General features: G+C 43.9%; 1 protein-coding gene across 5 annotated transcripts in view; it reads right to left on the bottom strand.

Annotated features, from left to right (window-relative positions):
* Positions 1-1954: 1954 nt before the first annotated feature.
* DEPTOR (DEP domain containing MTOR interacting protein) overlaps positions 1955-17537 on the bottom strand; it is a 111900-nt gene continuing 96317 nt past the window's right edge. For 3 of the 5 annotated variants that reach the window (XM_033933071.1, XM_033933073.1, XM_033933070.1), the window contains exons 10-11: positions 4951-4998; positions 1955-4257 (exon numbers count right to left, since the gene is read on the bottom strand). In XM_033933071.1, coding sequence (XP_033788962.1) covers positions 4129-4257; positions 4951-4998 — 177 coding nt within the window. In that variant the 3' untranslated portion in view covers positions 1955-4128. The remainder of the gene's footprint in view (positions 4258-4950; positions 4999-17537) is intronic. The other 2 variants (XM_033933075.1, XM_033933074.1) reach the window with 1 other exon arrangement.

Genomic DNA, 17537 nt, shown 5'->3' on the forward strand with positions numbered 1-17537 from the left:
TTCAGCGGTGGACTTGGTGAGACGATATTTGAAGGAGGTCCTTAAGATTCCAGTTGAGGCACTTCCACCAATAGTAAGAGCTCAATATGCTTCTTGACCTACCGACCGAGAATGATTGCTTTGGAAACCAATTTTGTATTAAAATTTTCTTGTATTTGCTGTGAACTTTACAAAAAGGGTGCCACATAAACATCTCACCAGAACTCCCTTGCAGGTCATTGTGAGGCTCCCAAAACACCCACTATACCAGTGGTCTCAAACTCAAACCCTTTGCAGGGCCACATTTTGGATTTGTAGGTACTTGGAGGGTCGCAGAAAAAATAGTTAATGTCTTATTAAAAAAATGACAATTTTGCATGAGGTAAAACTCTTTATAGTTTATAAATCTTCCCCCCACTCCCTGAAAGCCTGCATGTTCCCCCCCCCCCTTCTTTGCAGCATCCTCCAACTTCCCCCTTGGCCTCCCGGTCTTTATTTCAGCTAATTACCACAGCTTGCAGAGAAGATTGCTGATGCTGTAGCGTTCCTTGCAGGCTGCCATCGGCCTCCGCAGCACATTTCCTCTGCTGCTGTCCCACCCCCTCCTCTGACATCAGGGGCAGGATCGCAAGAGAGGGAACATGCTGCTGAAAATGACGGCAGCCTGCAAGGATCGCTACAGCACTGACAATCCTCTCTGCAGGCTGCGGTAATTATCTGAAGGTAAGAGCGGGAGGCCAGGGGGAAAGCCGAAGGACGCTGCAAAGAGCGGTTAGCACTAGTACAGACAACACTAGTACAGATTGCAGGCCGCAAAATAGTACCTGGCAGGCTGCATGTGGCCCCTGGGCCGCGACTTTGAGACCACTGCACTATACCCACCTGTCTACAACCCCAATAACTCTTATGGATGCATGTGGCACCTATATGGCAGTACAGTAGGGTTTTGGTAGGCTCACAGTTTCTATCATGAATGTAGTGGTTAGAGTAGCTTATGAGCCTGTGTCCTCCTTTCTATGGTTCGTTAAGCCACCTCTGTGCAGCTCCAGTGACAGGTATGTATGTTTTTATTCCAATCTTTGTGGGGGTGCAACAGGGTCAGTGGACACAGGGATCTTTACTTGGTCTCTGCAGTGGTTATCTGGTCACTTTCGATACCTTTTGGGCACTTATACCTGATTTTAGATCGCCTAAGTCACAGCATATAAGTTCTAGCCAAGAAGTCTCGTCAAACTTTCGATTATCTCTGCAGGACGAGTAAATCTAGGTCGGCCCACATCCCGCCCACCTCCTGCCCTAACCACTCCTCCAAATCTATCCCTTTGAGCTTTGAGCGCACAGTAGGATTCTGAGGCCTAAAAAGTCCTTGGATATGTCCAAAAAGCCGTTTCGATTATCGGCACTTGAACGACCTATCTTTTAGGTCATCCAGGTACCGACTTGGGTGGGTTTTGGGAAGTATTTCGCTTTTGATTATGAGCCCCTTAGGCACCTATTAAGAATGCCTAACTTAAAACATTTCATAATCTTTTCAGGCTTCAGCGGTGTCACTCAGTGCTCAATTACTCTCATTGCACTGAGCTTTACACACCTCGTCATCAGCCCTTAGAAATTAAACTATTCTTATGCTCTCAGCGGACTGGGTCCTACACTCTCAGCGGACTAGGTCCTTAAAGTTTTTATGTGGATTATTTTACTTTTATGTGGATTGTTCACGTTGACTTTTGGAACTTTTAATTTTCAATAAAGTCCATTTCAGGAACATCGTCACTCCACAGTGTTTTTGGGTTTCTCTTGGATTTTCTTCTCTGTGGATCTTCCAGGGTCAATTTCTTTGTTTTGACAGCCCTAGTTTCAACATATTTAAAAGTTTAAACTTTTTTGGGTAAAGTGCCAAACCTTTTATTAATATATCTGAATTTTTAAACATTTGGCAATAATTCTATCTCATTATCTATGGCACATCAGAGACCTGAAAAAGTCAGATTACTTTATTTGGATTTTGCTCATATTTTTTCCAGTAGTAGCTTCAGGTGACTTACATTCAGGTGTGCTAGGTAACCTGAAAAGTGTGTGGGAACCTCTCCAGGTTACTAGCCATAAAAATGTTTATGATACATCAATTATTTTTTGTACAAAAAAGATTTATATTCTGGTATCACATCACAAAATAAGCAGGATGAATGACCTACACTGTAGATTTGTAGATCACTGAACTACAAATCAGGATGAACCTTGAGATTGGAGTTCCAACTGAAGAGCACTTTTCCAAAACTCAATCAGTCCATTTTTTAAATCAGTTTTCAGCTATGTGATTAATTTCATTCATCAAGGCAAGATTCATTTACTAAAGCTTATTCCTATGCTAAAACTCCTTATTACTAGCTAAAAAATAAAAGCTCAATCTTTTTAAATACACATACCCTCCGGATTCCATATATAGCGCTTTGTTGGTTGTTCACACAAATTCTGCATGCAACTTAATTGAATAATGAGCCAATTAGCACTAATACAATTGGCATCTTAACAATTACTAGTTCTAATTCGATTTAATGAAAAGTTACATGCATAAATTTAGGTATGGGATCTGCACCTAAATTGTATAGGTGAGTCCAAAAAGGGGGCACAGAGATGGGAGGGTCATAGGTGGATCGGGGACATTCCTAGAATTTACACACATTGTTCTACAATAAGGGAGATCCGTGCCTAATTTAGGCATGAGGATTTGTACCATATTTTACTTTATAGAATATCACTCAGCAGGTTTTTTTTTTTTCAGCACCGATTTTTTGGAGGCACCATGTTTAGAATCCAGTCCAAAATATATATACAGTGTTGTCCATAGAAAAGGGCAATTCTGTAACTGGGCATATGCATTTATGCACCAGTAAATATACAGAATACCAGCACTGTTGCGGGTAAATGTGATGGTGGCATGTGAAGTGGCATAGCACATAAATACAAGAGAGAAATTCACCTGGCCCTCTTGTGCAGTGCTGCCATTTACATGGGGAATTTACAGAGGCACCCGCAATTCTGTCAGGTCTATGGCAGGTGTAACTGCAGACGCGCTGATTGCTAGGTTATACTGGTATTCTGAAATGGAATCTGGCCCAGATGCTGTCATAAAATAGGCTCTTTTAACCATACAGCACTGGGGCAACTAAAAGGAGAGACCAGACTTACAGAACTGCACCAAATCTGTCTTTGCGTCTCGCTACTGGCCACAACAGGGCCATGGGTGGCTCAGTCGAATGACATACAGCTGCCATGGAATTACATACACTCAGCCTGATGAGACTCAGCAGACACAAAACGTTAGCGGACAGCACTGCATACTTGAGCAGAGCCATAAAAAGCTGCTGTTATCAGTCTGCAAACAGTTGCCCTCCAGTGTCCTGCCTGAAGTCCCTAACAGGGTCTTGCATTTATGAACTCAATTCTGCTAAGTACACAGCAGCAGACCGCAGGGAATGGAATTTTGATTGGTACTTTCCAGTCTATGTGGACACAGTGGAAGTTGGCAGGCACTAATTCTTCTGTGGCCAGGGGCAGTGGAGCAGAGAGGCCAAACAACCAATCTCCAGCCTCCCCCCAGCTCTCTAGTTGCTTATGTACCGGGCAAAATGTTGTCGACGCCATGGCCACTGTGGCCCATCCCATTCCACTGTCTATGTCTGTAACAAGCATGAGTCCATATAAAGATCAGGTTAGCCCCCCTGGGTGACAGTCAAAGGGGGCAATGAAGGCAACCGAGTGAGAAATGCATGACAGAGGCATTCTAGGTTTTTCATGCACACAGGAAAAGCAGTTCTTTCTTTGAAAAGAATCATAGCTTTCAGGGAAATTACCAGCTTCGGGTAACATATCCCACTTAATCACTGTCTCTCAAGTTCAAACAGTTCCTACATAAAACACACCATATTTATGCATCTAAGTTCTACTAGACTAGAGCAACAATCAGATTGTGCAGTACAACAGCCAAATTTACATTTTCCAAGGTCGGCGTAAAATTGATGCAAAGTTTTCACTTTCAAATTTCTTCATCATTATTGCGGATAATCAGAAGTGTGAGCCACGTTTACCGTGGCGCCTGGGCTTATGCATAAAACAGAAATGATTTGGCGTCTCCTTTTCGCCCTGTCTTCCTCATAAGTCCAGCTCCTCCATCACTTCCATGACGATAGTTCGAGGGCCGGTCAGAATGAGGTTGCTCACTGTCTTGTAGTCGACATGGAGGACGTTGAGTCCGTTCACACAGACCACAAACTGGCACACCTAAAAGGCAGCAAACAGATGTGTTTTATTGGTTGCTGTTGATTCCACCTCATGCTTCCCATTCCACCCAATCCTACTAATGACTCTCCCCAAAGTGATAACATGGATCCTGCTGAACTTTTGACTGAAACTACTGCGTATCAGTTCTGTATCACTTTTAGATGCCTGGAGCATTGTACAGACGCATATAATTATTTATTAAATTTTCTATACCGTTTTGAGCTCAGTACAAGTACACACATACACCCCCCCCCCCGCCGTTGCCTGCTCTTGTCGGCTAGGAGGGCATCCACGCATGACCTCCTGCCCGACAGTGATTTGTTGGAAGCTTTTCAAAACCCATACAAAGTGACGGGTTTTGAAAAACTGTCCGGATCCCCAGACATGTCCTCAAAAGAAGAACATGTCCGGGGCAATCCAGACGTCTCATAACCCTAGCCAGTAAGTAAAAGGAGGCATTGATGCCCCTGTATAAGACCCTGGTGAGACCTCATTTAGAATATTGTGTACAATTCTGAAGGCCGCACCTTCAAAAAGATATAAACAAGATGGAGTCAGTTCAGAGGAAGGCTACTAAAATGGTGTGTAGTCTTCGTCATAAGGCGTATGGAGACAGGCTTAAAGATCTCAATATGTATACCTTAGAGGAAAGGCAGGAGATGAGAGATATGATAGAGACATTTAAATACATACGTGGCGTAAATGTGCATGAATCGAGTCTCTTTCATTTGAAAGGAAGCTCTGGAATGAGAAGACATAGGATGAAGTTAAGAGGTGATAGGCTCTGGAGTAATCTAAGGAAATACTTTTTTACAGAAAGGGTGGTAGATGCATGGAACAGTCTCCCAGAAGAAGTGGTGGAGACAGAGGCTGTCTCTGAATTCAAGAAAGCCTTGGATAGTCATGTGGGATCTCTTAGAGAGAGGAAGAGATAATGGTTACTGCGGATGGGCAGACTGGATGGGCCATTTGACGGTTATCTGCCATCATGTTTCTATTTGCTTTGGTTACAGAGTCTAAGGCAAAAGAAATAGATGACATCCAGATATGTCAGGGCTGAAGGTGGGGCACAGGGTTGGAAAAGGGAAGAGGGTAGGTGGCTGTTGGCATCTATCTCTAAGGTGACAATAAGGTAGAAAAATCTAGATAAATTCAGAGATACAAAAGCTGGTAACTGTTCCCCAGCAGTCGCTTGTTTGTTGATCGGCCAGCCCAGTCAGTGTTGCAGGTTTTTTTTTAGTGAATCGATGCCTGCCTACATTTGAATGCCATTCCCCCTCATTTGCATGCACAGATCAGAGGATGATCGGGGCAGAGGTTAGTGAATCGTGTCGAAGGGAAATCGGGTAGCAAACCGATCAATATACAATTGGTTTGTTTAGTGAATAGTAACATAACATAGTAGATGACGGCAGATAAAGACCCGAATGGTCCATCCAGTCTGCCCAACCTGATTCAATTTAAATTTTTTTTTTTTTTTTTTCTTCTTAGCTATTTCTGGGCGAGAATCCAAAGCTTTACCCGGTACTATGCTTGGGTTCCAACTGCCGAAATCTCTGTTAAGACTTACTCCAGCCCATCTACACCCTCCCAGCCATTGAAGCCCTCCCCTGCCCATCCCCCACCAAACGGCCATACACAGACACAGACCGGGCAAGTCTGCCCAGTAACTGGCCTAGTTCAATATTTAATATTATTTTCTGATTCTAAATCTTCTGTGTTCATCCCACGCTTCTTTGAACTCAGTCTAACCCTTAATTCCTTAGAAAACATATACAATATTAATTACAACTCATAAAGGCTTGTACGAAGAAATGCGTTTTCAACAGTTTTCTGAAGTGCAGAATATCTTTGCACAAGCGTATTGATCCTGGACTAGCATTCCATAACACAGGTCCAACAGCAGAAAATGCAATTTTTGCAGTGGTCTGTATCTCACTTCCTGACTCTTCCTCACTTCTAACAATCCAAGACTTTCAGATCTTAATGACCTTTTTGATTTATACCAATCCAAACATCCCTTCAAGCTGACCGTAAACTCCTTGATGAACTAATTTTAAGATTTTATACTGTACATAAAAGTATATTGGTAACCAATGGAGATTCTTGAGTATTGGTGTTATATGTTGTAGTTCCTGTACCAACGATGAAGGGAGTAAATAAATATTTTAGTGCTGGAAATGAGAATACTACAAGGAATTGCTTATATGCATAGTATAACGGAAGCCTCCTTATTTTGCTATGTTGATGTTTTGCTATCTTTATTCTTCTTTGTGTTGTGTTTTAAGCAATAAATCATTTTAAAAAATCTCACTGCCAACATTTCCTCCTGTGAGATTAACAGGCAGGAAGTGTGGGCTGCCAGATATGAAGTTCTTGAGTGCTGCACTGTTAGCAAAGAAGTATTTGAAAGAGAGTGGAGTGGGGGCAGGGCATGGGCATGAGGGGGTAATGCCAAAATGTCCCACTTAAAAATTGCTCCCCCTTGGCATCTCTGAGGGGGTCCCAGAAGAATGTGCAAGGAAGGCTCTCAGCCCCTGTTTTGCTTTTGTACTTGTAGACTGCATAGGGTTACCAGATTTTCCATTTGGAAAATCCGGACCCCCCCTAGACCCGCCCCCCCTCCCCATGCCAGCAACTTCCCTCCCTCTGACATCACTTCCTGTACACAGAATGAGAAAGTGAGTCAGAAGGAAGGCACAGCTTGCTTGTTGCTGGTGAAGATTTGAAGAGGTACAGGGGTGGGGTGGGAGCAAGGTGATGCCAGGGCGGCAGGGAAGAATGCATGGGGGAGAAGGTACACAGCACAGCGATGCCAGGTGCCTCCGCCCAGGGTTCCAACTTCCCTTGCTATGCTACCAACTTCAAAATAGTACAACAATGTCTGCTGTGTCTCCTTGTACCAAGTGCCCTGAAGTAGAAAATCTCTCACCCCCCCACCCCACCTCCATGGGAAAATAAATAAATATATTATTTGCACTCAAGCTTAGATTTGAATAAACTTCTTACTTTATCTGGAAGACCCCTAGTACTTTTTGTTTTGCTGTTAGCAACCAAAGTTAGAACGCGACAGAAAAAGAGGCGTCTTCCTTTGCCCGGCACAGCGAGAAGCACAACAAAAGAAAGGCAAAGCCGATGTCGCAAGACAACACAAGGGATTTTATTGAAAATTCCTACGGGAAGTCCCAAGATCCTAGTTGGGACTTCCCACTGAAACTTTCAATAAAATCCCATGTGTTGTATTGTGACATCGGCTTTGCCTTTCTTTTGTTTAGCAACCCAAGTTAGGCATGAAGGGTCCGATTCTATACAGGTCGCCTAAAAAAATCGACACTGGCCAGTGTGATGCTAAGTATGATTCTATGAAAATTAGGCACCCATTATAGAATCATGCATAGCGCCACCTAAGCGTGACTTGGGCACTGCTACGTGTTCGAACGTTTAGGCGCTCCTTATTTATGTCAGGGTTTTCTTGACCTGCGCCTGTTAGCAGTCAAGCAGCTCCTAAGTCAAAAACAGGTGCCTAACTCTAAAACATGCCCACGACCCACCCCCCTAACCACACCTACTTTTAACTATGCAATTTGCACTAAACGCCTGTTTGTAGAATCACACCTACCAAGTTAAGTGCCTAACTCTCCATGATTAAAGGGTAGTTTCATAGTTTATTTGAATTTTGATTAAACGCTTCTCCAGAGGTACAAAGCGTTGTACACAGTAATATAAAAACAGATAGGGACTTGATATACTGCCTAGAGAATGACACGGTGGCGGTTTACCCGCGGCCACCGCATTTTAGCCGCGGGTCACCCGCCGAAAACGGGGAAGAAAACTAGCAGTCGCTGCGGCGACGGGGACAAGGCCATTCACCGCCCGCGGGGCGGTGAATGGTCTTGTCTCCGCAGTGAGGTATCAAGGATCGCGCGGTCCCTGCAGCCACCGCCCGCCCGCCCGTAGCATTTAGCCAGCTCCCTCCCTCCACCTCACCTTAAATTTCGAGTTTTCCGGCTTCCTTTTTTCCGAGCCGCACGTGTTCAAAAATCCGTGCACGCGCGGCTGCGCGAGTCAATCAATCTTCTCCTCTGACGCAACCGGAAACAGGAAGTTGCAGGAGAGGAGAAGTTTGATTGACTCGCGCAGCCGCGCGTGCACGGATTTTTGAACACGTGCGGCTCGGAAAAAAGGAAGCCGGAAAACTCGAAATTTAAGGTGAGGTGGAGGGAGGGAGCTGGCTAAATGCACGGCTTTTTGAACGCGTGCGGCTAGGGAAAAAGGAAGCCGGCAAACTCGGAACGAATATAAGGTGAGGTGGAGGGAGGGTGGGGGCTGCTGGACCATTCTTCATTACTTTGCCATACTAATTCCATTCTATGTTAGGTGCCACGGACTCAGATTCGAGTCCTAGCGATGATGAGTTAAAGATCCCAAAAGATGCTGCGGGGACGGTGACGGGGCGGTGAATGGGATGGCAGTGGCGGTGACGGGGCGGTGAAAGGGATGGCAGTGACGGTGACGGGGCGGTGAATGGAATGGCGGTGACGGGGCGGTGCAGAGGATGGTGGGCCGGTGACGGGGCGGTGACGGGGACAGATTTTTTCCCCGTGTCATTCTCTAATACTGCCTTTTCTGTGTGTGGTTCCAATCAAAGCGGTTTACATATTTCAGACAGGCACTTATTTTGTGCCTGGGGCAATGAAGTGTTAAATGACTCACCCAGAGTCACAAAGAGCTGCGGTGGAGATTGAACTCAAAACCCACAGGGTGCCGAGGCAGCTGCTCTAACCGCAAGGCTACTAACTCCACTCTATTAACTCCAATTACCTCATTTTTACGCATATAACGCGTGCGTTATACAAGATTTTACAAACCACGCAATAACCATGCGTGTAATATCCGTGAGCGCGTTATACAATTGTTTTCTGTCTTGCTGGCGCCCTCCTCCATCTTTCTGCAGCGTTCGCTGAAAGCCGCGGCAGCGGTTTCCATGCGCCTCCTGCAGCTGGGAAGTGTTCCCTCTGACGTCGCGACGTCAGAGGAACACTTCTGGGTCAGCCGCAAGAGGCACTTAGGATCCGCTGCCCGCGGCTTTCAGCGAACGATGCAGGAAGATGGAGGAGGGCGCCAGCAAGACAGAGAACACCGCATCACCCTCGAGCGTGAGCCGGGCCGCACAAAATACTTCTTGGGGCCGCGGGAAACAAAATTACTTCATTGGTAATTTCCCTGCTGGCGGCATTTGCTGATAGTTAAAATAGCTCAGCTAATATTTCTTGTGAAGTCATTTTGCATACGAAGCAACAGTTAGATAAATAGGTCTTAAACGCTGGCATGGATTATGAAAGTTCAATGAGGAGCATGCGCGGTATACGCGTGGGCGCGCTATAAGGAAATTTTTTTACATAAATGCTTTGTTCCTGCGCGCTATACGTGTGTTATACACGTATGCGCGTTATATGCGTGAAAATACGGTAATGCCAATAACTGCCCCCCCCCTTTTACTAAGCTGTGGCAAAGGTTTCTACCATGGGCCGGAGCGCTAAATGCTCCGACGCTGTTCTGATGCTCACAAAATTCCTGTGAGTGTTCTGGGCCGCGGTAGAAACCTCAACGGCGGCTTAGTAAAAGAGGGCCTAAGTGTTGAGTGCCAATTTAGTCTGTTGCTTAATTAAATTAGGCGCCTAACTTTAGATGCCCTTTACAGAATTTGGAGGGAAATGCACACTGAGCTGGTATTTTGTACAGGGTTGCTCTTCATTATCGCCCCCCCAACAAAAAAAAAAAGAGATTACCAAACCTTTGACAAGAAAATGTTCTTTTGTCATCAAAACATAATTAATACAAACAATTCACACAAAAATATATATATATTTCTCTCATGGCCTAACCATAACTAGTTACAGACTTGGCACCTGGTACTGTCACTGGAATTCATAGGTAGAAACTCTTTTTCCTATAAAGTAAAAATTAATTAAACAGTTGTCGATACATCTCTGAATAATTAAAAAAAAAAAAATCTTAGTATCATATTGTCAAGAAAGCTAATGGGCACCTTCCCACTCCAGAAGCTTACAACAGTTCTCTGCAGCTAACAATTAAAACTATCGGCCATCTTTAATTATTCCATATTCTCTATCATGGGTTCTCCAATCTCTATTAGACAATAGACTAGTGAGTGATTCCTCATCCCTCAAAAACAAAATGGAAGACAACCAGGAAGTCAGCATTCTTTGCAATTGCCCTTGCTTTATGGAACTCTTTACCGACTAGTTTATGCTTGGAAACTTCATATTCTCGGTTTCAAGAACTTTTGAAGACTTACCTCTTTGAACGTGCTTTCTCTTAATCTAGCAAATTAGTACAGAACACATTTTTATTTATTCATTCATTCAGTTTTCTATACTGTTCTCCCAAGGGAGATCAGAACGGTTTACATGAATTTATTCAGGTACTCGAGCATTTTTCCCTGTCTGTCCCGGTGGGCTCACAATCTGTCTAATGTACCTTTTTGCAGTGGTGGACCATGTTTTATATGAAGTATTTTATTGTAAACCACCTTGAATTGTACTGCAACTAAGGCAGAATATCAAGTTTATTAAATGATAAACTATATTCAATAAAAGAAAGGAACTCTATAACGTCCATTAAATTAATATATAACGCTAAAAAGTACGATCACGTTTCTCCACTATTAAAGGATGCCCACTGGCTGCCAATCAGCCATAGGATTACCTTTAAAATACTGTTACTTATCTTTAAAACACTAGCATCCAATGAACCACTATTTATTTCCCGATCTCTAATCCCACACAACTCTCAACGTTCTCTTCGATCATCTGGCCAAAACCTGCTTCCAGTACCCTCTTTGAAAATCATAGGTACAAGGAGATCAGACATGTTCAAGTGATGGGACCACAATGGTGGAACGCCCTCCCTCAATACATTAGATCCGAAAAAGACATCGTAACATTTAAAAAACTTTTAAAATCTTATTTATTTATCGATGCTTTTAATAACTAAAACTTTTACAAGCTTCAAAGATGCTTTTAACTGTGCTTTGGATTTTAGCCCCATACCTCTTGTTTTTACCTTTTTCTACCAAATTTAAGATTGTAAACTTTAATCCTTCCCTACCTCCTTATGTCCGTATTTTATGTAATTATATTGTTAATTGATAGTTTCTCTGTATTACTTTTTACATGGATTTTTGTACATCGCCTAGCAATTTTAATAGGCGATTCATCAAATGAATAAATAAACTTGAAACTTAAGACCTATGCAATCATACAAGAAAAAAAAAAGGGAGAGCATGCCTTCAAAAAAATGCTCCATAGGAAATACATTGGATTTGGACATATTCCTTGAGAAAAAGTCCATTAAAAATCATTAGCCAGGTAGACTTGGGAGAGCCATTGCTTATCCCAGGAAATTAATAATAAAAAACACATCTCTTTTTTGGAGCTTCTAGCAATTGGAGGAACTGGCAATTGTCAGAGACAATATGCTGGACTTGATGGTCCTTGGTCTGACTAGCATGACTTTTCTTATATTCCCATATCGTATTTCCCAGTCTTTCAAAACGGTCTCTGAATTATTGAGTATTATATGGGAACATAATTTAGCAGGGAATTATTTATTGGAATTTGTTAATCGCCTTTATGAAGATAGCTTCACCCAAAGTGGTGTACCGCAAGTACAGTCCAACATAAAACTTACAATTTTGCTAATAGCATGCATATGCAGAACAGCCGTAACCTTTTTAGTCTTTTCTCAGACAAGGGAGTTCCATCCCCTTTATCATCTTGGTCACTCTTCTTTGAACCTTTTCTAGTGCTGCTATATCTTTCTTGAGCTAAGGAGACCATGGGTGAGGTCACAGCATGGAGTGACACAGGGGCATTATGACATTCTTAGTCCTGTTAACCATCCCATTTTTAATAATCCCTAGCTTCCTGTTTGCTTTTTTGGCCGCCTCCACACATTGGGCGGAAGGTTTCATCGTATTGTCTACGATGATAACCGGATCTTTTTCTTGGGCGCTAACCCCCAAGGTGGACCCTAGCATTCAATAACTGTGATTTGGGTTATTCTTCCCAATATGCATCACTTTGCATTCTTCCACATTAAATTTCATCTGCCACTTGGACTTCTGGTACTGCTCCTCTTTCCAGGTGCATTGACCTAGCTAGCCAGAGACCCTCTTCCTTTTGCTTAATGGTGCAATGATCAGGGAAGCAAGAAGCAAAGACACTGGAATTCAAACTGGCCTGGGTATTTATACCAGCATGTTTTCCCTCCCAGAGGTCTCTCCTCCCACAACTGTTAGTTATTGCTAAGGAGAGCCAGCCACTTGTTTCAGAAACTGGGGGGAAAGGGGGTATGCAAAACTCAACGTCCAGTAGCCCAATAGAGCCACTAGATATCTTTGTGATCCTTAATCGAGCAGCGCCCTACGGGTAAGGGGATGGAACTTGATAGTACCATATTTCAATGGTTACAATCAAAGCACTTTACATATTATAGACAAGGACAATGGAGGGTTAAGTGACTTGCCCAGAGTCAAAAGGAGCTGAAGTGGAAATTGAACCCTGCTCCCAAGGTTCTCAAGCTGTGGGGTCTACATTTCTATGGTTCTGTTTCTTTAGAAGCTGAAACTTACCTGTGTCTTTTTTTAAATTAGAAACATAGAAACATGATGGCAGATAAAGGCTAAATGGCCCATCTAGTCTGCCCATTCGCAGTAACCATTAGCTCTTTCTCTCTCTGAGAGATCCCAAGTGCCTATGCCAGGCCCTCTTGAATTCAGACACAATCTCTGTCTCCACCACCTCTTCTGGGAGACTGTTCCATGCATCTACCACCCTTTCTGTAAAAATGTATTTCCTTAGATTACTTCGGAGCCTATCACCTCTTAACTTCATCCTGTGACCTCTCATTCCAAAGCTTCCTCTCAGATGAAAGAGACTCGACTCATGCTCATTTATAAGATGTAGGTATTTAAACGACTCTATCATATCTCCCTCACCCCTCCTTTCCTCCAAAGTATACAGATTGAGATCTTTAAGTCTGTCCCCATACGCCTTATGACACAGATCACGCACCATTTTAGTAGCCTTCCTCTGGACCAACTCCATATCTTTTTATATCTTTTTGAAGGTGCGGCCTCCAGAATTGTACACAATATTCTAAATGAAGTCTCATCAAAGTCTTATACAGGGGCATCAATACCTCCTTTCCCCTACTGGCCATACCTCTCCCTATGCAACCTAACATCCTTCTAGCTTTCGCCGTCACCTTTTCAACTATATACTTATTCTATCTTGGTAGGTATTATTGTGATACAAAGCATGAGAACATTGACATCTGGCTCAGCCCACTGGTCAATGAGAAATACCAGTAGCCTGGATTTCTAGTAAGGGGGGGGCGTCCGCCTCAGGTGCAGTCTTCCTGAGGGCGTGGCCCCCTCCTCCTCTCTGCCCCCTCCCTCGCTCCACTCCTTGCTGTGCGTGTGTGCCCCTTGCCTTCCCCTGAGCCTTTTTTACTACCTCGGCATGAGGTCGCCGCCCGCATTGGCACTCTCTCTGACATCACTTCTGGGACTTGTACCTAGGAAGTTACGACATGGGGCGAGCCGACACCAACACGGGCATGCTGCTCGCGCTGGAGAAGTTAAAAAAGTACAGGAAAAGGGAAGGGTGTGCGCGGGGCAGGGGGGTGGGGTAGGGAGTGGCGCCACCGCCCGGGCACCTCTCACCCTTACTATGCCGCTGTTTGTCACCTTCCTACTAATATTGTTTCAGCCTGTTTTTCCAAATCTTTGTAAGGGGAAGACTACGAGATACTGCTACCCAGATGTATGAAAGCTCCTTAAACACAAGGCATGTTGTGTGCTTCAAAAATAGTTCCTCTTCACCCTCTCCCCCCACCCTCCACCCCCAGCCTAGTACCAAAAAGTCCACAGAGGAACTTTTCACTTTCAATAGGCTTATTCATATGTAAAAGAACAGGCCGGGATGCCTGCGCATTTTTTTCTTCTCTGCGACTGTGAATTTGGACTGCAGGAAAATGTTATAAATTGGCAGCTGTGTGCTCAGTGCTGTAAATATCTCCACTAAGAGACTGAACTACCGGGCAGCTGTGGGAGCAGGCTACGATCCAGTATTTCTTGAACAAACAACACACCACATTAGGTCCCCAGATAATTATAGCTCTCCTCTCTCTTTAAGCCTAATTAATGCAATGCTGTATTCCAAGACGCTACTATCAAGAGAGGTGGGAAAGCTTCTCACTTGCCGAGTGAATACTTTGGGCTAGATTCACAAACCTGCCCGATCGGGACCGATCCGGGCAGGTCCGATGGATTCTTCAAACTGAAATATGCAGATGGGGGCGATCGGAGGAAGGCCCCCATCCGTCAGCACGGATCGCTGGTGTGCGATCCCGACGCATGCGCAGACCATCTGTAGATGGTCTGCGCATACCTGTCAGAGCCGCAACTTTTTTTTTTTTAACTTTTTAGCCCAGCGAGCCCGTGGTTTTAACCCACTTTAAACTTGCGGGTTAAAACCACGGGCTCGCAGAGCAGGAGAGATTCGGGGCGGCAGGCAAGATAGATCCGGGGACCAGCAGGCCAGGGTGGCAATTTGGGGCAGAGCAGGCAGGAGAGATCGGGAGAGAGCAGGGTGGTGATTCGGAGCAGAGCAGGCAGGAGAGATGGAAGAGCAGGGCAGCGATTCGGGGCGAGCAGGCAGGAGATCGGGGCAGAGCAGGCAAGAGATCGGGGCAGAGTAGGGCGGCGATTCGGGACAGAGCAGGCAGGAGAGATCCGGGGAAGAGCATTGGGGCGGCAGGCAGGAGAGATTTGGAGCAGCAGAGAGCAGGGCATGCAGAGAGCAGGGCTTCTATGGAGCTGGAGAGTCGGAAAGACGTTTTTGACTGGTCCCCAGCAGTCGCTTCTTGGGTTGATCGGCCAGCCCAGTTGGTTTTAAAAATTTCATTGGTGAATCACGTCCCTGTCTACTTTGCTTGCGTTTCTCCTCATTTGCAAGCACGGATTCGAAGCGGATCACAGGAGAGGTTAATGAATCGGGCCAGAGGGAAATCTGGTCACAAAGGGGTTGCAAACCGATCGGTGAATGAAGCTCATCTACTTTATGCCTCTGCTGCTATGACTCCTATCTTTACTTCTGCCTCCGTATATATTTGATGTTTCATATTTTTATAGGGGTTAATATTCAGCTGGCGGCAGTGAGCATTTTGCTGACAGACGCTGGTATTATTTTCGGATATCCAATGCCGGGAGCCATCTGCAGGCTTCAGGAGTTTATGTAGCACTGGCTAAAACATGGCCAATTAAGACAATATACAGAACGTAACCAGCCATGGGTTGCAACATAAAAATAGGACTGTGTTTTATGTGGTCCCTTTTATGCGGTTACTCTGGCTGATTAAGTGCTGAATATTTATGGCTGGTTTTTCTTCGGGTGGCTTTGGCTATTATTGTATTGTATTATTGGCTATTATTGTATTCCATTTCTTGATTAGTCTTTTGATTTTTTTTTTTACATTTTAAACTGCTTATATTCTTTTTTTAAGTGAGAAAGTGGTAAAAAAAAAAAAAAATAATAGTTTGTCCAAGTTTTGGAAAGCTCTGACCTCCGGCCGCATCTGGAGGACCTCTGAGCGCGCACGAATGACGTCACATGCATCCGTGCGTGCTCGGAGGCCCTCCAGACACGGCCCGGAGGTTGGAGAAGAAAGATGAGGCTTTGTGGGAGTGGGGCTGGAGGCAGAATGGGGCGTGGTCATGTGTTTGGGTTTCTACTTTCGAAAAGCTGCTAACCCTATCTGCCACTGTCTTTCTCTTCTTCTTGTTCTCAATCATAAAAGCTGAACATCTGAGCTTGCCACCGACTGCCAGAGTTATATAAATAAGAGCGATATTGAACACCATATAACATAGGAGAGCAATTTTTCTGTCCAGCCTTATCCAGATAGTTATCTGCATAACAGTGCTGAACAGTGCTTCTATATGCATAATTTTTCTTCTCTATCTCCATATTGCCTCAGCACTATACCACCAGGGTGGTCTGTAAAGAATTTCAGCAACATTATCCAGACAAAGTAATTTGCAACTGCATGAAAATATGCCACAGTCTCGCTGCAGAATTTTCGAACTCTTTATTATGACTGGGATAGCCATGCCGATGATAACACGTAATTGGAAGAATTGGGATCGCCTCAATTTATGCTCCAGTTATAGGTTTGAAAAAATGAATGCTGAAATGCTGGGGCATAGTAATGTATTTAAACTGGTCTGGGGCCCGTTGACATCCTTAATTACTTCTCTGTAGCTGTTTTTTGTCTTTAATTTCTGTGCCATTTCCTTACATATCCAGGGTGGGATGGAAGGGGGAGGGATTGTACTATTGTATTATTTTAAATAAGTGTAGGTTATTGAAAGAGTATATACATTTGTGTTATTGATTAATCAATGGGTGGGTGGGATAAAATGATTGATTTTGAATATCTGTAAGTTGAATGTGCTTTTCTTAACTTGTTATATGTTCTTATACCTGTTTGTTGCATTGTTAATATTTGAAAATTAATAAAGATTTAAAAAAAAAAAAAAGAATTTTCTAACTCTGAGCTATCATAGACAACCAGGTTTTTGATGCTAATCAACCAGTTTCCATTTCTAATGAAGCGCTGCTATCTCAGCTTTCAAGGCTATTTACATTCCAGTATCACAGGTGCTTCCCACTTCATGGGAGGTTTACATTTTGTGTCGTCTGAGACAAGGGTGGATGAAATGATTTGCCCACAAATTATAAAATGTCAGTGGCATTAGCACCCTAGTCCAACTAGGCCCATCTACTCTGCCAATTTTCATTCCTGGTGCACTGCCATAAAACCCAGCTGATCACTGTTTTTTTATTTCCATGCCATTACAGATCCTGGTTTTATCCCAGGCTTTCCTGGATTCTGCTACTGTTTCTGCCTCAAATGGAGGAGCCATTCCAAACCTCTCTATCCCTTCTTTAAAGATATTTTCTTGTGATGTTCCTTCTGAGTCTACTTCTTGGAGCAATGGACTGGAAACCAAGGTTCAAATCCTGCTTTTCCAACTGACAATCTTTGTCATCCTGGACCAGACACTTAACCCTCTATTGTCTTGAGTGAAAAACTTGGAGGTTTTTTTTTTAAACTAAACTGTTTTATGTTGATATGCAACTTAACAGAAATCTTCTACAGCCCAATGCATACATGAGTTATGTTCCGTG

The sequence above is a fragment of the Geotrypetes seraphini genome, chromosome 2 (genome assembly GCF_902459505.1).
Source record: "Geotrypetes seraphini chromosome 2, aGeoSer1.1, whole genome shotgun sequence".
Lineage (NCBI taxonomy): Eukaryota > Metazoa > Chordata > Amphibia > Gymnophiona > Dermophiidae > Geotrypetes > Geotrypetes seraphini.